This window comes from Clupea harengus, chromosome 8 (genome assembly GCF_900700415.2).
Source record: "Clupea harengus chromosome 8, Ch_v2.0.2, whole genome shotgun sequence".
NCBI classification, from domain to species: domain Eukaryota; kingdom Metazoa; phylum Chordata; class Actinopteri; order Clupeiformes; family Clupeidae; genus Clupea; species Clupea harengus.
In genome coordinates, this window is record NC_045159.1 from 29856879 (window position 1) to 29875200 (window position 18322).

Below are 18322 nucleotides of genomic sequence, written 5' to 3' on the forward strand. Positions count from 1 at the left end.
CCTCCCCTCTGCTGTTCCTACTAAACACATGTCTGCATGCCGTCTTAGCTAGGATACATGATTGACAGGCAGGAAGAAACGCCCTAAACAAACAACCATATTCAAAAAAGTATTTTTTTACATCCAGTTCTAAACATTTCCTTTTTAAGTCTATAAGTTTCTAGAAACTTCCCTCCTCTCTGGTATGACAATGCAGCCTCAGATGAACAGAATATGAAGCTCCACCTGTCCTACATTACGGGTGACAGGTTTGTATTTCCCACAACACTGATAACCAGATATGTCCTGGAAAATCTACAATTTCGAATTCTGATCTGTGTCCCTGGACTTTATTTAACCTCAACCGTCATGAAATGTCTTACATAATGAGTAACCGAGGCATATAAAAGAGGGTGTCTCAGGAGAGAGACTAACAATCTTCTACAACTGCTACTACTGCAAATACTACTAGAGATGTTAAAGATGAGGGCTGTCATTACACTGCTGGTGCTGCTGCTCTCCATGTGTGGAGCTCAGACTGAAGTTCACACAGAGAGCCAGAGCATTGGGGCTGCTGCTGCTGATACAGCCACTACCCAGCTGGACGTCTCTGCGGAGCTCAGGGAACTCAGAGACATGGTAGTGGAGATGAGGGTGACTCTGATCTTAACTGAGTATGAGCTACAAAACACCAAAGATCTGCTGCACAAAATAGAGGCTGAAAATGATGCAGAGCTGACAGCAGTGAAGAACAGACTGGCAGCCACTGAGACTGAAGTAGTGAATCTGGAGAAGGAGATTACAGAGAAACCCAAGGTGGCATTCTCAGGAGGTCTGAGGCTTCTCCAAGGCTACATACAGGCTGGGGGCACTGATCTGGACCTGGTTTTCAATAAAATCTACACCAATGTTGGCGAGGCCTACAGCACCAGGACCGGCTACTTCACAGCTCCAGTCAGGGGAGTCTACTACTTTAGATTCACAGTCATGGATACCCCAGTAAACGGATGGCTGAAAGTCACTTTGAATAAGAATGGATATCGCCTCCTGAGTTTGAGTGAGGAACATACCAACGGAAATATGTCCTATCTCTCCAGTGGTATGGCTCTGGAGTTGGAGGCGGGAGAACAAGTTGTCCTGCGACTCCCTGCAGGTCACAAGCTCATTGAAAGTCCTGGTAATCACAACAATTTCAGTGGCTTCCTGCTCTTTCCTCTTTGAAGGGAACTCACTGCTCATGTGCTCATGTTGTCAAATGATAAATGATATGCTTCATGATCATGCTCAAATAAAGCACTTTTAAACTTGAATCCTTCTGTGTCATCATTGGAAATATTGAGCAATGCTTCATCAACAGATTAATATGGAGTTTTTTTCTGTCTTTAATCAAGAGTGTGGTCTTTCAATTTGAGAGCAATATTTGTTCATTTTCTTTCCTTTAAATCCATGTCCTCGGTAGCCACTGTTGGTGGTCATCACTGTTCTCTCTGCAGTTCACTCTTCATTTGTTGTCAGACTTGAGTAATTTCCACTTTGTGTAATGCACTTTTGTGCAGCAGTATAAGTACACATGTTGTATAGTATTATGCTGCACTAACACAGTACTGTGCTATCAATCTACTACTTCAATATGAGCAGGGCACTATGTGAGGATTCAATTAAATTAAATTCAAACAGTTCAGTTACAAACAGCTCAATGGCACCCCTATATGGCAACTGACATTAATGTGAATTTTCCTCCAGTAACACTTTATCAACACAGACAAACAAACCAATGCCCAATGCCAACATCAGCACATTTTACACTATGATACTTGGCTATATGTACATGTTACAAAATTACAAGTGACTCAAAGCTATCCAGCATGGCTCCATATCACTGACATCATGTGGAAAAGTTCCAACATTATAATTATGAAGTATAAAACTTAATTTTCTTCTTACTGGAAATATTGTTGAATATTGTTATATTTTCTTGCTACTGGAAAAATATGTTTTCATGTCTAGTAAGAGTTTATTTGCGTGTTTAATGCCATTTCCATCATAGCATTAATGTCAGTGACTTCACAGCAAAGCTTTTAGTAAAGTTGATATCTAATGTATGAAATTACCGACCCACTTCAAGCAGACTTCATCAGCCAAGCTGTAAAGGACCTTAAATGATGACTTCACCCTAGCTACCGATTACCCAGAGCTGATAATAGTCACACATACAACAAAGCCCAGAATTCATATTCAGAGTCGTACTGAAATGTACTCATTACAGCAGGTCAAACGCCTCCACGAGTGTTATGAAGTGTTCATGGGTGTTACTGTACTCTTGACAGACGAATGATATATTGGTAGCCAAGAAGCCACATGTAGTCTGTAAGTCTCAACGCATCTATTCAATTTCAGTAACACTTTCTATGAAACCCGCCTCTATAAAGTCCTATAAGGGCATTATAAGGGCATTCAAAATGTCTTATAAAGTAGCTATAAGTCATTGTAGCACTCATTATAACTATGTGTCTTCACAATGACTCATAACCACCTTTATGATACATTATGTCAGTTAATGGTTATAATTTAAGACAGAATAATGCATTATAAATATGTGATCATTAGTCTGATCACATACGGACAGGTAAATGATATCTGAAAGAGTGGTGGAGACTGGTGGTCTGGGAAGAAGGCGCAGTAGTACAGGGGCCAAACAAGGGACACTGCTCCCCTCGAGGGAAAAGAGCCCGTAACAGATTCCCCACGGGGAGAAGCAAACAAGATTTAGACATCACAGGAATTTAAAAAAAACTGGACTTGGTGATGTGGGGAAAAACACGGAAGGAGATGGTGGACATTCCATATAAAAATATATATATTTATTTACAGGGGGACTATATCAACCCCAAACCAGTGCACACAAAATAAACAAACATGAATCACAATACAGACAGTAACCACAGTAACTCAAGTCACCTGCACCCTGGGCACCTGCTTGGCCGATTTAGGCCCAAATACTGGCACCTTCTAGGCCCAAGCTAGGCCCCAAACTATGCACAGCAACTAAGCACGATACTAGGCACACCAACTTAACACATAAACTTGACACAATAAACAATGCACAAAACAAAGCTCGTAAACTAGGCACAAAGACAAGGCACAAAGAAACAGTGTCCATACAGCTAGACACCACAACTTCACCTCACAGCAGGGAAGTGTTTTAGCTTCATGCCTCTCCAAAGTTCTCTTTCCAAGTGCTCTCCCATCTCAGAATGAGGCACCCTTTATATAGTGTGGCCACTCGGCTAAATTGGTCCAATAAGGCGTCCTAGGTCCAACCATTGTCGTGGGGGAGCCCGGAGCCAACCATTGCGTCAGGGGTGTCCACCCCACACCAGGGCAAAACTTCTCGTGAGAGTCAGTGAGAAGAGGGTGGGGGGGGGGGATGTCACCTCCCCAACAAGATCAAAGCCATCCAGTATTTTCATGATTTCTATAATAATAACATTGTTTCACTTCAATGACACCAGCGGTTGGGATTTAGTGTGAGGAAAGATCACACGAGTGACGTGGTGATGCAAAGCCAGACTGGATCTGTGCCTTTTCTGCTCCAATGGGGATTAACTGTGCTGCACTGTCTTGGTCTGTCATAGGTGACAGACAGTGGTCAAGCAGGGGACTGATGAACACTGCGATGGTTCTGTTCTTTTATTCCTGAACTGGATTATACACAATACAGAATAGTTGGCGTACGTAGTATTGCAGACAGGCCTACCGCTTCGATCTCCCATTCTATACAACAACACGTTAATCACATTAAAGTAAACCAGTGCACGAATCATTTAAATAGCAATGCACATTTAACACACATATTTCGGTGTTGGAGCAACATACCTGGATTATACACAATACAGAATAGTTGGCGTACGTAGTATCTGCACAGGTAAAATAAAATGACATAAAATACATGACAGCATTGTTAGCTAGCTAGCGGAACGTGGGGAATGTAATAGAATTCTAGAACGTGTTCATAGAATGAATGAATATTTACATTTACAAATTTCCTAGCAGCATATTAGGCTACACATTAGCATTCGATGCAGAGATATTCATAATAGAGGTCCACGCCGAATCACCGAACGTGCTAATTTACAGAGCAAATACTTTCACCTTCATTTTCCACCACTTGTTAGTCATGTCATCCATTCATATAGATGTGAATTACCTACCCTACTCGCACGAGTACTATATTGCTTTTATAAAACTATTTTATAGTCAACCAATTAACATTTAAACACGAAGTTATTGATTACATTTTTTTTATTTCGCCATTGTTTCTCCGCAAGAAAAAAATTGTTCCATTGTCAACGTCTTTTGGAATTAAAAGAACTTTGAATTAACGGTTATCGCTTAATTGTATCAACACGCTATAGAATGTTTCATCGCGGAGTGATTTATTATTAGCTGTGAAAAGTCCGAGTTGGGATGTCCTGGGGTATTCCAACTCACGGAACGTCTCTCGTCCAATCAGAAACAGCTAAATAATTCGATAGAACCCAATTGTTTTATAATATAATATATTTTTCATCAAAACAACTACATGGTATATGGAGCCAAAACTTCACAACTTTCACATGGGGCTTCAGAATCATTTTTGAAATGAAGATGAATAATGCTGCTCGTAATGTGGCCTGTAGACCGTCACTAATCCCTCGCACTTAGTTCTGTTCAAGTTCAAGTTCAAGTATTTATTTGTCAGATGCACAGAAAAACAGAGTCAGACTGGGCACTGAAATTCTTAGGACAAGACACCGTACAACAAACTACCATAGCATAACATAAATAACATAACATTACATATAAGTACTATAGAACATAGATTACACATATAATAAACATATAATAAATCTACAAAATAAATCTACAATACAATCTGCTAAACATATAATACACATATAGTAACCTATACTAACCTAATATACCTATACTAACCTAAAGACAAATCAAATGTGCCTGGTTTCAGGTAGTGCAATATTACTGATTGTGCAAACAGTACAAGAATGTAACATGTAAAGTGTAAAGTGGCGAGACTGTATCACTGTCCATTTAAAAGCCTGATGGCCCTTGGAAAGAAACTGCTCTCCAATCTACGGGTGCGAGATCGAATACTTCGGTAACGCCTACCAGAAGGCAAAGGGGAAAAAAGTCTGAAGGATGGATGGTAGCAGTCTTTAAGGATCCTGCCAGCTTTTCTGATGCATCGTGTGTGGAAGATGTCCTGCAGGGCTGGGAGCTCCCTGCCTATGATGAATTCCGCAGACCTGACCACACTACGTAAGACCTTACGGTCCTTGGCTGTGCAGCTCCCGTACCATACTGTGATGCAACCAGTCAGGATGCTCTCTATAGTACACCTGTAAAAGTTAGTGAGGATGACTGATTCCATACCAAACTTCTTCAGTCTCCTCAGGAAGAAGAGGCGTTTCCGGGCCGCTTTCACCACCTTGTCCGTGTGAACAGACCAGGTGAGATCACTGCTGATGTTCACCCCGAGGAACCTGAAGCAACTGACCTTTTCCACTACGGATCTGTTGATGTATAGGGGTGCATGCTCTTCCTCCTGCCGTCTCCTATAGTCCACAATCATCTCTTTTGTTTTGCTGATGTTAAGAGAGAGGTTATTAATCTGACACCATGTTGTCAGGGTATCAACCTCCTCTCTAGGAGTAGGCTGACTCGTCGTTGTCAGTGATGAGGCCCACAATGGTTGTGTCGTCAGCAAACTTCACGATGAGATTTGAACTGTGCGTAGCCGCACAGTCATGCGTGAACAAGGAGAACAGGAGGGGGCTGAGCACACAGCCCTGGGGGGTGCCTGTGTTGGTGATGACTGTGGATGAGGTGCGGTCACCGATTCTCACCACTTGTGGCCTCCCCGTCAGGAAGTCGAAGATCCACCTGCATAGGGAGGCGCTTAGTCCCAGGTCTATGAGCTTGGAGACGAGTCTGGAGGGGATGATGGTATTAAATGCAGAACTATAGTCAATGAACAGCATTCTCACATATGTATTCCCTTTGTCCAGGTGGGAGAGGGCGGTGTGCATAGTCAGGGCGATGGCATCGTCAGTAGACCTATTGGACCGGTATGCAAACTGCATAAGGTCCAGGGTGGGAGACAGCGAGGAGCAGATGAAGGATTTAACTAGCCTCTCGAAGCACTTCATTATGACAGAGGTCAGTGCTACCGGGCGATAGTCATTCATACAGATGGCCTTGGTGTTCTTGGGCACAGGGATGATGGTGGTCCTTTTAAAGCAGGTGGGGAGTACAGACATGCTGAGGGAGGAGGTTAAAGATGTCGCTGAAGACCCCTGCTAGCTGGTCAGCGCAACCCCTGAGGGCCTTACCTGATATGCCATCTGGGCCAGGTGCCTTGCGAGGGTTGATCTTTTTGAAGCAGTGCCTCACCTCGGCTACAGTTAATGTAGGCACACCACTGGCTAAGCCTTCAGGTAACTCCACTGCAGGGGGGTCACTTTTCCTCTCAAAGCGAGCGTAAAAGGCATTCAGCTCGTCTGGATGTAGGACAGAGGACTGGGTCTCACTGTGACCCCTCCCTTTATAGCTAGTGATGGCTTTTAGTCCACTCCACATGCGCCTGGGGTCAGTGGCCATGGTAGCTGGACTCCACCTTAGTTCTGCATGTTCATATTCTCTGGAATACATTCATTAGGTATGCTAAACTCAGGTACACTGATAGATACCGTAAAAAAAAGACCACAGTAATCCTTTAAAACTATTTCATATGACTAAATAGTATACCTGTTTCTGTTACTCTAATGATTCTGAACACTATATTAAAAATTATATCATACCTCAACATCAAAATATTTCATCAAACAGAAATCGGACTGGCCTCATCAACATGCCATTTTATGATGCAACTAATAATTCATTAAAATTGAATCACTAATCAATACATCAGTACATAAAGTAAATGAATGGGTAGCTAGGGCCAAGTTAGCTACAACACACTTGTGTCAATAATCTTAAAAATATCCTAAATTGAGTGGTTTCTGTGACCATAATATAAATCCATTTGGCTTTGCATTCACACACTGTTACACGAGAAGAGAAAAGGAAGGCAGTTGCTAAGCAACAGCCACTGAAAACCAAAACAGAAGGCAGTATACAGTCGTATCAAAAAGTTTAGGCACCCCTCTGAGGCTGCATGATAATTTACTCTGTCTTCACCCAAAAAGATCACAGTGGTGTATTATTCATTTTCTAGTTAACACTGAGTACTGGGGTGCTTTCCAGACAAAGATATTTTGTGTAGCAGTATTTAGTTGTGTGAAATGAAATCAAATATGAAAAATAGGCTATGCAAATATTTGGGCCTCATAAATTTGAATACCTGTAACTACTCAATACTGATTCATTGAAAAAAAAAGCATACTTTGTGCCTCATTTACTAACAGGATTGCGCCCGTTTCAGGCGTAAAATAGCAGGTAAAAACCTAAAACCGTATTTACAAAGGTGGCGCACTTTAGATTACCGCTGCTGGGAGGGGTATAAGGGAAAGTGGGTGTTCGTCGCAAAGAGATGGGAGGAGATGCGTAAAGTGCACCTAATTATATATTAGTAACGAGAGGTGTTTCAGCATGACATATCAGCTGCTAAATGAAAACGCCAAAGCTTTATGGAAGAGAGCCACTGTTGAAAAAAACTCATATATCAAATATCGACTAGAGTTCGCCAAAAGGCATGTGGGAGACTCCATGGTCAAGTGGAAGAAGGTTCTGTGGTCTAATGAGACCAAAGTGGAGCTTTTTCTCAACAGTGGCTCTCTTCCATAAAGCTTTGATTGGTGAAGAACCCGGGCAACAGTTGTTGTATGCAGAGTCTCTCCCATCTCAGCTGCTGAAGCTTGAAACTCCTTCAGAGTAGTCATAGGTGTCTTGGTGGCCTCTCTTACTAGTCTCCTTCTTGCACGATCACTCAGTTTGTGAGGACGGCCTGCCCTAGGCAGATTTACACATGTGCCATATCCCTTCCATTTCTTGATGATGGATTTATCAGAATTCCAGGGGATGTTTAGTGCCTTGGACATTTTTTTGTATCCTTCCCCTGACCTATACTTTTCATAACCTTTTCTCTGAGTTGCTTGGAGTGATCTTTGGTCTTCATGGTGTAACAGTAGCCAAGAATACTGATTACTGAATACTAGTGCTGTCAAACGATTAAAATATTTAATCGCGATTAATCGCATTTATGTCATAGTTAACTTAAAATTAATCGCGATTAATCGCAAATTTGTATCTATTCTAAATGTCCCTTCGTTTATAATTTTTTTCCATAATTTTATTTTTATTTTAATGCCCTTATCAACATGGAAAAATGGATTGGCTTGCTTTATGCAAATGTTTTATTTTATTGAAAACCAACATTGCCAAACAGGGCGGTACAAAATAAAATTATAAAGTGCACATTTCAGGTAAACAAGGACTCAGCCTATAGTGCAGTTAAACCATGGCTTAATGTTTTCTTTTTTTCAAGTTGGCTGGGAACATAGCAGTCAGGCCTCTTATTTCAGAAACAATGAACCGTAACAGTTAGGTTATAAATAAAAGGTAAGCCTACTACTTCTTTGCTTTCAGCCAGCTGCCTGTTGACATTTTCAGACAACAGTGAAGCTCGCTTCTTTTGCACAACTTTTAAAAGTAAACTTTCCATTCAGAAGCTTTTTATCATCCATTTCGCCGTATCGCGCTCACCATTCACTCAAACCGTAACGTTAGCCTACTACACAGTTTGCGAGGCCAAAAAGAATGGTAATCTAAAAAAAATAAAAAAAATAATGATAATAAAAAAAAAAAAATTATATAAAAAAAAATCGCGTTAATCTCGCGATAAAAAAATGAACGCCGTTAAAATGGGTTTGCGTTAACGCCGTTAATAACGCGTTAAACTGACAGCACTACTGAATACTGACCAGTGAATGGACCTTCCCAGACACAGGTGTCGCTATACTACAATCACTTGAGACACATTCACTGCACACTGATCCCCATTTCACTAATTGTGAGACTTCTAGCACCAATTGGCTGGACCTCTGTTGAATTAGGTCAGTCTATTTAAAGGGGGTGAATACTTATGCAATCACTTATTTTCATTAGATATTTTTATTTAATTGACATAACTGTGTAGAAATCTGTTTTCACTTTGACATTAAAGAGGGCTTTTTGTGCATTTTGTTTGTCCAAAAAGCCAACTTATATTGACCAAGATTGATTTATAAAAGCAATAAAAGGGTAAAACATCCAAGGGGGTGAATACTTATGCAAGGCACTGTATGTTTGCAGTATTTCTATTGTTTGCAAATATAAACCAGCTCATATGGACTTGTTATATGAATGACCCGCTATGTATGTTAGCCAAAGCTAAGCTTGTTATCCTGAAAACATGCCCACCGCTCCGAAAATAGGCAACACACTAGAGTTGGAGTTACTTCCATCTCCACCGCCCACACACACACACACACACACACAAAAACACACACACACACAAAAGATAACACGTCCACGCATACTGTTACATTTGCAAAGCATTTTGTAAACAGGTCTGGTTCGCCTCAAGATAAGAAGTTCATTGACTATAGTAGCCTAAAACTGCTACACACACATAGTGAGATTAGCTATTTTCGCACAGTTTGAACATGGCAGTCTCTCCCTCGCCTCAGTCTCTCCTAATGGACTTGATATTATTGGGGCGATAGTAGTTCAGGAGGTAGAGGAGTCGTTCAGCAGTCGGAAGATTGCTAACTCGATCCCAACTCCTCCCCACCAGGTGTCGAAGTGTCCTTGAGCAAGACACTGAACTGTTACTGAACTCCCAACCTCCCTCAACCAAGCTCCTGATGTGCAGGTTGGGACCTCAGATAGTAGCCTCTGGTGTGTGAAAGGGTAGATGTCTGAGGCATTCATCTGTAAAGCGCTTCGAGTGCCCCATGAGTAGACAAGTGCTATATTAATGCAGTCCATTTACCACTATCCTATGCTTTTGCCGTGAGATTCTGTGTCACGTACGTGAGACATGAGAAATGTTGAAAATCCATGAGTCTCATGGCTAAACCGAGACTTGACAGGTATGGTATGGTCCAAGACGCAGAGTACATAGAGTAGAGGAGGAGGAGCCAGAGGAAGAACGACAGAGAGAGGAGTGTCTACCCGTGGCAACATTTGACCACATCCATTGGTTGTCACGAAATTGAATAAACTCCTCTAAAACAGGTATGATTTGATAACTAAAATAGATAAATAGCTAGCAGTTCCACCAAATAATGATTTTTTCCCCCATATATTTCTAACATGGTTTCATTTCAATAAATGTTCGAATGATTCAATATTTCACCAAAAATCAAAGATTAGAGAAAAAAAATCAAAAATCTGAAAACAAATTTATGTATCAGAACTTAGTATTTTTCTCCTTTCCTCTCTCATTAATTATCTCTCGACCCCTCAGATTTATTTGGACATATCCTTTACCAACCTCTCATTCGTGTCGTATTGCTTAATTCAAAACTCTCCAAAAGTGATCTATACAGACCAGAATGTTGGCCTATGACGTGCTGATCAAGGCATCTATACCCAGGTGGCCTTTTAGACAACTAGAGCTTTTTCCCTCTGAATATTTCTCCTTAATATCTCTGGTTGAGTTTATTAGACAATTCATATTTGGATGTGAGTGAGAGTATAGTTCAATGATATGTGTGTATTGGTGATGATGATGATGGTGTTGATGATGATGCTGGTGGGGGTGGTGAGGATGGTGGTGGAGTAACTGGGCTGGATGGTGCTGGTGGGATAACTTGATCTGTGACAAAAAAAAAAAGACAAATGAACGCTCAGTGACGCTTGGGGGAAACAGGGATTGAGTTTACGACAGCGTGATCAAGGGACTACCGACTTTAACAATTCAGCTATTACATTTAAGAAACCCACAACTTTTTAGAAAGTTTGCAGTCATGACGTTTCTCTATTTTTGTAGTCCTCAAAAGAAGATGGGGCTGTACGTAGGTGGGAAGCCTTTTTGTATGACATGATATGAACACATACAGCTACACAACTTTTCTAAACCAAGGTGAAGGGAATCTAAATGACTGAAAGCTATTCTACAGAGATGACGCAAAGCTATTCTACAGAGAGAGACAACGAGAGAATGAGACATCGTAGGTGATGATGATGATGATGATGATGTGATGATGATGATGATGATGAGGTGATGAGGATGATGATGAGACATCGTAGGTTATGCAGGTAAGCCTATGTGCACAAAAGAAAGAGCAAATCAGTTGGTGTGAAAAATATCTCAAGCCTATTCACTGACTTGGTACTCCACAAGAAATAGTTTTGATAGAGCTTTCGTTAAACCCCTCTTCTTGTTGTTTTTCTTGTTTTGCAATTAACATATTCCTCCTTTGAAAACAAGAAAAAAAAAGGTCACTGGGCATTCAACAAATGCACTGTTTCTAAATCAATCAGTTTGTTTTTGCTGACCTCATCCTTCACATCACTAGAGGCAGGTGAGAATTGAGCAGGGGGGCATTTCTGTCTGTGACCACGGCCACACTCCCCTGGATTTGTCGTTGTTTTACTTCTCCTTTTCAACAAATCCAATACCATCAGAAGTTTGGTTCTGTTCCCTTAAAAACAACAAAAAGTTATCACTCTCTCACATGATCAGTGTTAAGTCAGATTGCTTTGAATTGTAGTCAGTAGGCTACCTGAATCCAAATTGCACTGCAATTTTTGAAACTATCAACATAATCCACTGGATTATTAAAAAATGTAATCTAACCTGAATATTTAAGGATTACTTCTGGACTACTAAAATCAAACTTTGAAAATATTGCACCTTATTTCAACAAAATGAAAGCAGTCACAACATTTTGAGTTCCACAGTCCTTACAGGTGTTCGTTTGACACTTCTCTGTATTTGTTTTAATTGTTGTGCTGGCTTCAGTAGGTAGGCCTACGTCACAACTTGTAGACACTAACACATTTGCCCAAATTTACCACTGGTGTTGTGAGACGTTCGAGTTTAACTTCCTGGTGGAAATCCTGGAAAAGTGCAGTCGAAGGACTCACTATTAGCCTACACGATTATTGTTTGCTCCTCCCACTTAGGACTCTGTTCGCTTTCTGAAAAAAGCAAGACGACACACACTTCCTCATTGATAAGACGGTCTCTCCTACGTGGACTACATCATAACCTAAGGATTACTTTAACCCTCCGTTTGTTCATCAGGAATAACCGCCTTTCAGTAGGCTACTTTCGCTAGCTACTAGAAAAGACAAAGGGTGTTTCCGGAAGATTCATTATCAGATTTATTTGTCGTGAATAAGAAGCCAAACAGTTCAACAGGTAGGTTGGCTTTTTGATTTAATACATGGCCAAGGCAATAACGTTACCTAATTTTTTTTGTCAGGCTCAAGCCGCCGAGAAGTGGAACGTGTTTGGGTTGTGTTTAAAAAACATATGGCATTCGAATTTGTCTCAACTAAAGGTGATTTTGGTGTCACAACGAAATATCTGCGACATTGCTTGGTAGCTAAGAAGACAACATTTTGACTATAATTATTCCATAGCCTACCAGTATGTTCTGGCCCACACTTTTAGATAAGGGACTATCCTCAACTCGACGATAGTATGAGTAATTTCTGTCATCATTCTCAGCTCTGAGGAGTGGGTGAATTGGGCGATCTCTTATCCCTGTTAAATGCGTTTCTGTTTGTTGGCGGGGTGTTCATCGCCATACCCTTAAGTGATTACATACCTTAATCGTAAAGGGATGTGAATCTCGTTTTTAATTGCGAAGCCAATTTACGTCTACTATACGTTTGATAGACAAGGAAATAACATATTTGTCTTTCTTAAATCATTTCAGTTTGACCTCAACATGGAACAGGTGATGCCCCTGTCAGCTGGCTTTCGCTCTTCATTAAAAGTAAGCTGCGACCTTCAACCAAATCAATGAAAAACATATTGCCTATTTTGTATATCGAGATTTTTTTTTTTAAATGTCTGATTAAGCTATTAGTGGAATTTGTAGGCTTTTAGCAGCCTATTCGAAGCCTAGGCATACTCTGCAGTATGGAGGCTTCTGTAATGTATTACAGATTTTAGTTAGAGCTAATTTGACAGGTTCTTTATCATATTTAATCCAATTTGAAGAGACTTTGTTGGTTTAAACTGATTTGCAGAGAGGTTGGTTTGTCTCTTTGTGGCACCCACCCACGCAGGGTTGCTGGGTGACTGCCAGTCCTCCGAGAGAGTTTTGAAACCATCGGAAGAGGAAAGCCATATATGGACACATTCTCTCGACCAGTCACGACAAGCCGAAACCCTGATAAGAGGCTGATGATTTTGAGTTGCAATGGCAAATGCATTCAAGGAAGTGCCCTCAGGGCAGATGCATTGTCAACGTGATTTGAAATGTTGAGTTTGCTTTCCAGATGACTGATATTCAGTGACGTGACGGTTCCATGGATTTCAATTTGTTATTCTTACCAGGAGGGGCCTGAGTGGTCTTGTTGTTGACCTGGTATTTACATCTGTTTACATTTGTTTTCAGCGTCAGACTGCCTTTGACATGTTTGAACATCCCATGTCATTGTTCTCCGGATACCACCTGGCGGGTGCTGAAGAGCAGTCGCTCCAAGAGGTGCCCTCCGGGCTGGACTGTGTCACACACGGTAAGCAAACTAGACAAACACCGACCTTTTACCCCCACTGTGAATTCATTTAGTGTTTGAAGGTAATGTTTCCATACATTATTAAAAGGGATTGTAAACTTTTGTTCTTGTTTTCTTCCTGCCTCTAGCAGACATGGAGCCAGGTACTGTACCGCTGCTCACTCCGTGTAGTAAAGCAGTCATGAGCCAGGCACTGAAGGACAGTTTTAATGGCTTTGCAAAGGTGAAGCACATCTGTGGAATCGCAAATGGTGAGTCTCATTAACCACTGGTCTCAGATAGGACATGTTGATTGATTGATTGATTGATTGATTGATTGATTGATTGATTGATTGATTGATTTAAGCCTCGGAAAACATCACATGTTCATTTGTGTCCCTCTCTAAAGTGTTCAGTTTCTTTTCTATATACTTGTGACTCTAGAAGTGACTATCTTTTTGTTCTGTGCATTAATAGACCCGCACAAGTGGAGCAGGCAGCACGTCATGAAGTGGTTGCACTGGGCCTCTACTGAGTTCAGCCTCACGAATGTGAACTTCTTCAAGTTTGACATGAATGGCCAAGAGCTTTGTGACCTTGGAAAAGACAACTTCCTGGAGCTAGCCCCTGACTTTGTCGGCGAAATACTCTGGGAGCACTTGGATCAGATGATGAAAGGTATGTGGTTTAATAATACAAACCTTACCGCTTGTAATGTATGCTGCCATATACACTGCATTAACAGATGATGGATGTCTCTCTTAAATCTAGGGTGTCATGAAAAGGTCAACTCAGCTGTCCGTGCTCAGGCAGTGCAAGCAGTCCCCAAATGGATTAGCAAAGACATTGTTGGTAAGTCTGCAGACATCATTGAAAAACACAATTGAATATATATATATATATATATACACACAAATAGTTTACGCATATTATTGAAATTAATTTAATTATATCCACTGTGTGATGTATTGATGTGTGGTGGCAGAATGAAGCTGACAACGTTTGTTTTCTCCAAAAGGCTTTGGTTTGGAGGATGGTCTGTGTTCGTCTCAGGTGCCTGACAACAGCAGCTTACTGAGGGAGCTGTTTGAGGCTTCAGATGAAACCTCATTGGCAGCACTGACTCAGGATCAGGAGTACTCCTTCACCAAACCCCAGCTGAGCACTGTGAATATCAGCTACATCAACAACAGGCAGATCTTCACAGGGTCTCCCATCAGGCCTGGTATCTCAAAACACAGTGAGTTTATTACACTGTTTCAGAGAACTCTGCTAATAACGGCAGTGGTACAGGAGGTAAAGAAGTCGTTTAGTAATCAGAAGGTTGCTAGTTCGATTCCCTGTCGAAGTGTCCTTGAGCAAGGCACTGAACCCCTAATTGCTCCTGATGTGCAGTGTGCCATCAGTGTAAATGTAAAATGTGTATACATTGTAAGTCGCACATATGTAAGTCGCTTTGGATAAAAGCGTCTGCTAAATGTAAATGTAAAAAGTAAGGTGAATGTGTGTGTGTAGCAAAAAAAGATACTTGATTATTGGTTTGTACTGCTTGGGTTACATGAACAGCTGAACAACCACTTTTATTTCTGCTTGCAGTTTCATCCCATGACCAAAGCTCAGTGGACAGTGTGGAGAGCTTTGACGGCGCTGAGTCCATGCTGCGCTCGTGGGGCAGTCAGTCCTCTCTGGCAGACATGCAGCGCGTTCCCTCGCAGGACAGCTTTGATGATGAGTACATCACAGCTCCGTTTGGGATGGGGAAGCAGGGCCTGTCTTTCAAAGACTACGTGCTGGAGAGGAACGAGCCCGTCGAGAAGGGCAAACCTGTCATCCCTGCTGCTGTCTTGGCTGGATTCACAGGTGTGTTTTAAATCTGTCCCACCTACGTCCCCTCTAGAGAAGAAATGGACCTTGTCCTTATTGAGGCCAGTTGTATTTAAACAAAGATTTTACATCAAATTCAACACCAATATTAAATAAGCATTCACACAGTAACCATCAGCTGACAAGAATTTGAAAAAAAAAGTGTATTTAAAAAAACGGGTTGTTGAAAGCACACAGTATTCTAGAATTCCTGATGACATTGTAACCTTTCCATATGTTTGTATGAACAGGGAGTGGCCCGATACAGCTATGGCAGTTCCTGCTAGAGCTCTTGACAGATAAAGCATGCCAAAGCATCCTTAGCTGGACTGGCGATGGGTGGGAATTTAAGCTCATCGACCCTGATGAGGTAAGATAACCTTTGTCTTTACAGCTAGACAATACCATATGCTATACACTTTAACTTCTGGTAAGGCTGTACATCGTCATCATCAGCTGCAGAATTCAAACACATCCCATCTTGTGTGCGTGAACAGGTGGCTCGGCGCTGGGGACGGAGGAAGAACAAGCCGAAGATGAACTACGAGAAACTCAGCCGAGGTCTGCGCTACTATTATGACAAGAATATTATCCACAAGACGCCTGGGAAACGCTACGTGTACCGCTTCGTCTGTGACCTCCAGAACCTACTGGGCTACTCAGCGGAGGACCTGCATATTCTGTTGGGAGTTCAACCTGACACGGACGACTGAACACTGTGGAATGTTTCTCAGTGTTGAGCCAAGTGATGAGGTTTTTAAGACTCCACCTGGAGATACAGCTTCTTGGGCACCTCCATTTCATAGTTTGGTGAGGTTCATGGTTCTTGGTTTGAAGGTCACTGAGGGCATGGTGGCAGGAGGTGCTGACTGAGCGGTTCTTTATTTGAGGAGAGTGGACCTCATGGAGGGAAATGCATTGCTCAGCCAGCTCTGACTCTATAGGGCAACCCTGGCGTTTCATTTACGCAGATAACAGAAATGGATTTGAGGTGATCGAGTAATGTCTCAAATACTTATGCACTGATTGTGGTTATCACTGTAAAATTGTAATTGCTAATTTAAATGAGCCACTGCCTAGTGGTGGACACCTGGTGGTGATTATTCTCCATGTCAGATGTCTGGAGGCTGTCTTGATGACGAATAAGTGATCTTGGCGTAACAGCACGGCTATTTGAAATATGTGATGTTGTTTCCTGCAGTGTGAATGTGTAATTGTGTATTTGGTTCTCTTAAACAGTTTATAAGTTTAGTGTGGGTGTGCCGTCAACCCAACACTCTACTGGCCTGTTGTAGTCTGAGGAGTGTGGCACTTTTCATCTCTAGCCAGGTCACTGCATGGTCTCCTGAGACTGATTGCATATAGTATGGCCTTACAATAGGTCAGTGCTTTAAAGTGGATGCCTTGTTATTTCTGTATTTGACTGTGTTTTAATGATCTTTGGGGGAATGTAGCCAATTCACTGAAGCATGACTGCCACCATGTTTTATTGCTCAGGCCAAAGTGATATGAATGTCTAGTGTCTGTTTTTCGGATTGCATTTTACTGTTTTTAAAACCTTGTACCAAAGCTGCTTGTCACGTTCAGCACATGGTGTTCAGACAGGTTTGAGAAATATTTCATTGAAACCTAAAACATGAACTGTGCCTCAGATGACCGGTTACTATACTGCTCTAAGATGTGTTTGTCCTTTTTATCTAGAAAAAAAACTGGCTGGAGATTTGCTGCTTTGCTTTAAATAGGATTTTTGTATACGTGCAATTTTCTTGACTACAGAAATGCTTTTATCTGATAGTGAGCATTATGTGGGATTGCTAAAGCAATGATTCTTAACCTGTTTCTAGTACTACATTAATCTACTACACATTTGCATGTAATATCTTACGCTTGGATGCAGTTTATTTATCTATGTTGTTGCAGATGTGTTGGACTCCATAGAATGTGCTATGGATGTATTACTAAGTGCAACCAGTCCAATCTTTTAAACTTTTTAATTAACTGATGCATCTGTCTCCGTAAATAACACATCTATTGTTTATCCACTTGACACTGTTTACACTGTTTACACTGTTTACACTTAAACAAAAGCTGAACTAGCTTAATGCTGTGTTTTTATAAAGGAACTATTTTTATATGATCTGTTTTATTATCCTGTGCGTGTAAAACATTGGAATATTTAATAAGACTTTTGTAGTTTGATCAGGAAGTGGTGTAACAGAGGAAGACAGAGTTATTCTGCAGAGCTTTTATTTATTTTGTCTTACTAAATGTGGGCTTGTGGCAGAATCCCTATATTACATGACTATCTGTTTTACAGCTGTAGTTCAGTGTAGTGAGATTAGCTTTACCTTGTATTGTCAACTGTCATGTTGTGTATAATGCAATTCTTTTGAAAGTAATTCTAGCCTGTACCCCTGTGTGAACAGAAGCCATACTGTACAGCTCCAATTGTGATTAAAAACGTATTATTTTATGACACAGATGTCTTCATCTTTCTTGAAGGAAAACGATGGTGGTGAATGCAGAGTGTTACCTAATATATGAAGCCAGTAAAACTGAATGTTATCAATTTTGTCTTTCACAGCAATATAAAAATGATGAAATCCTAAAAGCTTCATTGACAGACAGGTTTCTTCCAGTAGAATACAATTGATTTATGACTGACTGGTTTGAGATGGTGCTTCCTTACTGGAAAAAAAAAAGAAGTTTAAGCTGGTTAAACTGTTTGACCGGTTTAAGGTTTTCACATGATTTTGATGGT

At 41.1% G+C, this 18322-nt stretch overlaps 1 protein-coding gene across 2 annotated transcripts; it reads left to right on the plus strand.

Moving 5' to 3' along the window:
- Positions 1-12149: 12149 nt before the first annotated feature.
- Positions 12150-18039, plus strand: ets2 (v-ets avian erythroblastosis virus E26 oncogene homolog 2). Of its 2 annotated transcripts, none has more exons than XM_031572674.2 (10): positions 12150-12388; positions 12912-12971; positions 13599-13719; positions 13848-13970; positions 14176-14376; positions 14470-14550; positions 14717-14938; positions 15295-15558; positions 15813-15931; positions 16059-18039. In XM_031572674.2, exons 2-10 carry the CDS (start codon positions 12924-12926, stop codon positions 16272-16274), a joined length of 1395 nt encoding a protein of 464 aa, XP_031428534.1. In that variant the 5' UTR covers positions 12150-12388; positions 12912-12923; the 3' UTR covers positions 16275-18039. The 2 variants fall into 2 exon arrangements, with proteins under 2 accessions (XP_031428534.1, XP_012679047.2); XM_012823593.3 differs by having other exon boundaries at positions 12153-12388; positions 13851-13970.
- The last annotated feature ends 283 nt before the right edge of the window (positions 18040-18322 follow it).